The following is a 5,380-nucleotide window of genomic DNA, read 5'->3' on the forward strand; positions in this document are numbered from 1 at the left end:
TACAACAAAAATGGTGCTATTCTTGTAAAACAAGTCTGTATTTTTTAACATCAGTTGATATAAAACGAAAAAAAAAAAACAAAAAAAAAACCTTTGGTGGAAAGTGAAGCGGGCGTGCGCGTCGTTCCTGCCTCGCTCCTGCGGCGCTCGCCCTTCCCCTCGCCTCCCCTGCAAGGGGTTGGGGTCAAATCTCAAACTTCTGGGTTGGAGAGATAGAAGGGGGTGGGGGGAGAAGACCCAGAATGGAACAAATCCCTCAAAAAAAGAAGAAACACTTGAAGTAACAAATCCTTGAAAGCAGCAGCAGCCAAGGCAGCAGCGTTTTGCTCATCCCACAGCACTGGGGCACACGGTGGGGAGTAGTCTCCTTGTGGGGGGGGTTAAGGGCACCAGCAGAAGGGAACCAGTAACACCAGTGGGGAATGGGAGGCTGAGACCAAGCCCAGTGCAGGCAGACACAGCCCAGAGCTCGCATTGGGTTGTGTGGCATCCAGAAATTCCAACATCTCGCTCCAAAACCACCAGGACTGTTTAATAATTAACGACCTGCAGGGATTAACTCCTGGGACGCTCCTTTGTGTCCCACTTCGTGTGGGCATAAATGTAATTTAAGGACAGATTCTGCAATACTCCAAGTGGAAGAGCTCACGGCCACGGGGCACGCACACAGAATCCTTGTAGTAAAGCAGCTCTGCCTTTAAGCTTTATTAAAACACTACATATGTAAATGCCGCTCTTAAGCAGCTTGCTAATTAGAGGGGAAGCCCCAGTAGCTTAATTGTTTTTAACTATTTTCAAGAAAATTAGCCCAGCGACCCCGAGAGCTGCACATGCAACAGAGCTTTAGGAGCAGGACACAAGGGGCTGCTGGCTCACAGGTTTCACGGCAGTGCTGCCTCTCCAGGGCCAGCTTTTTGCATCAGCTGATAGCAGCCCTTCATTAAGAGAAATTATGACTCGCAAGGATTAAAAACCCCTTTAAAGAAATGCTACTTTGGGGCCCTGGCCTCAATTTTAAGCACTTGCAGCTGGCAGTGCTGCAGCAGCCGCTGCGGCTGAAGCACCTGAGGCAGCTTTCCAGGGCTGAGAGCTGCAAGAAACGTTGGCAGGAGAAATTCATTAAAAAGGATTGGAGGATTAAGAAGGATTTTCCAAACTAAACGCCCTTTCTAAGGCCAAGTGCTTTGCCACATGACCCGGAGGGCACCCCCAATTACCAGGGCTCTGCGTGTCCCACACGCTGTTTCCCTGCTCTGCCAAGCAGCAGGATGAGGGATCCCGCAGGCAGCCCCCCCCCCCCCAGGTAAAAGCAGCTCTGCTTCTAGGACCCAGTGCCAGGGAACAGCGATTATCTGCAGCCACAGCACTGCAGCAGGGGGCAGGGGGCATCAGGAAGCTCTGCCACCACGTGCCAGCCATGGGGGGACACCCAGCCACCCCGTGCTGGGCACCACTCTAGGACAAAGGTTGATTTCCTCAATTCCAGCGTAAAGGCACCACTCAGCACCCGGCCCTGCTTTAATAAGCAGACTTCAGTTCTAGAAACCCTGCTGGGAAGACACTCCGGCTCTTAAAAAACAAAGGGTATTTTTATTTCACACTTGCACAAAAGAAAGCATCCCTCATCAAACAAAGACCCACTTCCCTTGCAGTCTTTGTTCACTGTGTTTCCACATGCAGATGGATGGACAGTGCGTGCATGGAGGAAACACGGGAGGCTGCAGAGATGTGGTTCCTGAGAAACTAGAAAGGGCAAAAGCAGAATGAAGTTCTCCAAGCCGCAAGCATAGCAAGCAGGCTGCAGGAGAACTGCAGCAGGCTGAGCTTTCACATCAGGTTTATTTGCTTTACCATCCTTTGGGAACGATTGGCTCCGTCGAGGTGAGCCTTTGAAACACAAAACTCCCCCTATCTTCCACAAAATCCGTTCAAGTCTGCGCTCGCTTGCAGCAGGCACGAGTACAAAGCAGCACTGAGCTACACCTTCCCTGGGTTCAAGCATCAGGGAACTCACAGCTGCTGAATGCCACATGCCCCAAGCAGCAGCTCAGAGCCACGCGTAGATCAGGGGGTCAAAGCCACAGGGACCCTTCCCACACCCAACAGCACCCTGCTTAATGAGGCTGTCCTCATTAAGACTGGTATTTTGGTATCGGGTCGCTGGAGGCAGCAAAGGAGAAAGCATTTCAGTGGTTTCAATTCTCTTTCCTCCTCCTAGTGCAAGTTACACAGGTGAAAGCCCGAATGCCTTATCTGCACATTCCTGGCAAAGAATTATCCCTTCTTATCAAGCTCTGCTCTGAAAGATGCCGGTGACAGGCTGCCACTGAACAAAATTGGGATAAATTGCACAGAACTAGTTAGTTTGCCCTGGAAGGACCAAACACAGTGTTAAACTGCAAAACTCAAATCCAAGCCTTTGAGATCCTCGGACCCCAAAGCACACAGCTCGAGTCTCTGGTTTCCCTACACAAAAAGCAGCTAAAGAACTCAGGAGGAAGGCAGGCCTCTCGCTCTGGAAGGGACCTGGTGGCTTGCACATGAACAACACCAAGTGGATTTCAAGGACAGGCCAGCAGTGCAGCCCAGCTGCAGGTGGCAAAGTACAAAAGAGACCCAGAGCCCTCAAGTCTCTCCTAAAGTCACTCGCAGTCCTTCTGCTTCCATGTGAGAGTTCCTAGTCTTTTCTACAGCTACACATTTCATATTTCACCAGGGAGATCCATCTGCACCATCACCGCCCCCAGAACACCGCAGCAAGGAGCTCAGGGCTTGCTCAGGGCCACGCCGCGCGTGGAGGGGGCTGGCAGAGGCGGGGGGTCAGCCGTGGAGTTGGTGCTGCAGTCAATGTAGTGGTACGTTTCCACAGCGCTCTGCGTCCTGCGGCCCATGTAGGAGAGCTTCACTGACGTCCTGAGAGAAGGGAGAGCAGCTTAGTGGGGACAGGACCAGGGGTAGATCCCTCCATTACGTTCAAACAATCAGCGGGCCTCATGGTCATCTCGTAAGTACCCCTCTAAAGCTGGGGATCCTCTCAGGTTTTCAGCAAATACATCCAAGACCGCTCACTGCAGAGAGCAGCGGTGAGCAGAGCTGCTGAGTCCAACCCCCAGCACACAGCACCCATCGTGTGGAAGCTCCGTTCAGAGCCTTTTGGATCTCCTCCTCCCTATCTCACATTTTACCTGCTTGTGCCATCTGGCCTGGATTAAAGCTGACACAGTGAACCAGGCTGGGGTGCTTGCCAAGCACAGTTCTCTTTGTGTGGTCTAGACTTGCTGTGGCATCAATTCCATTTTGAGTCAGGAGCAGAGCTAAACCTACCTCATGAAGATGACTATATTGTGCACCTTCACCTTGGGAAACGTGCAAAAGAAACTGGAAGAGATCAAAAGAGAGAAAGTGGTCAGCACGGGTTAAGCAGCCTAGCAGAAATGACTGCATTTCTTGGAATCTTCTGATGCTGTTTTACCTCTGGTGCTAACTCAGTGTCCCAGGCCCCATCACAACATCCTGACAAAGTGGCCTTTCAAGTCATTTCTAGCAAATGGTTGTTTTCCAGAAACTTAGCAGAAAGCAAGTCATTTCCAGAGCAAGCAATAACTCCAGCAACTCAAACCTACTATGCACAAAGAACAGTAAATCCTTACTACACATAGGAGAAAGGTCCTCCCATCTCCGCCTTCACTGTGAAATTCACCTGTAAGACAAAAATACATTCACTTGCAGTTTGATTATTCACTTCAAACCACCCCGCCAGAGTACTTTCTGCATTACACTGCATTTCAGCTGAGCATTGCCAGGAGACTACTTGCTAAGCAAAGCTTCAAGGTATACACACATAGGCCTCGAGTTAGCTTGAGATACCGCATCAGTTCCACACGTGATTTAGTGATGCTTACAATACACACCACAAGGGCAATTAAAGGCAAATACCAGCTTGTCACTTAGTGGCTGGATGCTGGAGATGTTGGTGATCTGCTGGCTTCCCACCACAGTGTTCATGTACTGCACTTGACTGGTCAGACTGTCCACTGTCACCAAGTAGAAGTTGGAGTTCCTGATCCGTAAAGTGGCCTGGAAGGAGAGCAGGGAGACACAGGTAGCAGTGACCTTCCTGGCAGCTCAGTACGGGATTTATTCCCTCAAGAACAAGGATGTACAAAAACTTTACCGTGATGGCAAGAAGGACAACGGAGTTCTTCCTGTCGAACCAGACTTGAACCACTTTAATGCCACCATCATCCACCAGGACAGAGTGTGGAAAGAGGAAGAAAACCACCAGCCCTGAGATCAGAAGGCAGAGCAGCACCGACAGCAGGACATAGAGCTTCCTGGAAGAGGCAGGAAACGGGTCACAGCCTTCGCCCTAACACAACATCTGCAACTGCAAGATATCTTGCATCTGAAACCCAAACTAGTCAGCAAAACCAAGCCTATTTGCTCTTCCCTGAAAGAGACACAGAAGTGCTGCTCTAACATTTTTCATATCTGAAATTGCTCAAAACAGCCGCCCTTTACACAGTCCACTTTTTGGTAATGAGTAACCAAACAATCCTTCTTCCCCCCACAGCATTCTCAGAACCTAGTGATTTTGATGTTGGGAAGGCAGTTTCTTTCTAAAAGCTTTTGTAAAGAGCACAAGAACAAAGCATGCGAGTGGGATGATTGTTTCCACGTTCGCCCCTACGGTGGGATTTAACAGGAAATATTCAAAGCGAAAGCTTAAATTGTATTTGTTGGCATACTTTGGTGAAAACAAGCCCTGAGATGAAGGAAAGGCTGCAGACTGCATAAAGCACTTAGTTGTGGCAGCCAGTGACAGAAGAGCACTGTCTGTTCTTTGCAGAGGTTTAATTATGCTCCTACTAGGCACTTACGTTCTCTGTGGACGAAGCCGCTGGTCGCTGTAGGGAATCAAAGCCACCAACTCATTTACCTGTTCTGGAAAGCAGAAGGAACGCAGTGACCAACTCCATACGCTTGCAAAACCTTTTAAGTAAATAAAGAATGTTCCAGCCCCACGGTTTTTGTGCTAAGGACAAAAGGAGCACTCACCTGTGGGAATGCAGCCAGTGCCTTGGCAAGTGGGGCAGGTGATGCTGTCCTGACCCGTGAATTCAACATATGGAAATTTGGCAATGTCCTCTTTGCGGTCTCTGCTATCGAGTAAGTCATCGTCATCATCATCATCGTCGTCAGCCTTCCTCCTCTGCCTCGAGGCAGCGCTGGTAGCGGAGAGGGAAATTGCAGACCCCATTGCAGCTGTGGTGGAAGAGCTGCACAGACTGCAGCAGAGACAGTGGCCATTCAGTGTGTTTGGTGGCAGACAGGGAAACCCCACCTGGAACCACAGGCACGAGGGGAACAACCCCCCCCC

General features: G+C 50.1%; 1 protein-coding gene across 1 annotated transcript in view; it reads right to left on the minus strand.

The window, feature by feature from the left end:
- Positions 1-1,568: 1,568 nt before the first annotated feature.
- Positions 1,569-5,380, minus strand: part of TMEM106C (transmembrane protein 106C) — a 4,550-nt gene continuing 738 nt past the window's right edge. The window contains exons 2-8 of the mRNA XM_021382475.1: positions 5,059-5,288; positions 4,881-4,944; positions 4,175-4,334; positions 3,937-4,077; positions 3,651-3,700; positions 3,325-3,378; positions 1,569-2,913 (exon numbers count right to left, since the gene is read on the minus strand). Coding sequence (XP_021238150.1) covers positions 2,766-2,913; positions 3,325-3,378; positions 3,651-3,700; positions 3,937-4,077; positions 4,175-4,334; positions 4,881-4,944; positions 5,059-5,260 — 819 coding nt within the window. The 5' untranslated portion in view covers positions 5,261-5,288 and the 3' untranslated portion in view covers positions 1,569-2,765. The remainder of the gene's footprint in view (positions 2,914-3,324; positions 3,379-3,650; positions 3,701-3,936; positions 4,078-4,174; positions 4,335-4,880; positions 4,945-5,058; positions 5,289-5,380) is intronic.

Source organism: Numida meleagris, unplaced genomic scaffold (assembly GCF_002078875.1).
Source record: "Numida meleagris isolate 19003 breed g44 Domestic line unplaced genomic scaffold, NumMel1.0 unplaced_Scaffold244, whole genome shotgun sequence".
Lineage (NCBI taxonomy): Eukaryota > Metazoa > Chordata > Aves > Galliformes > Numididae > Numida > Numida meleagris.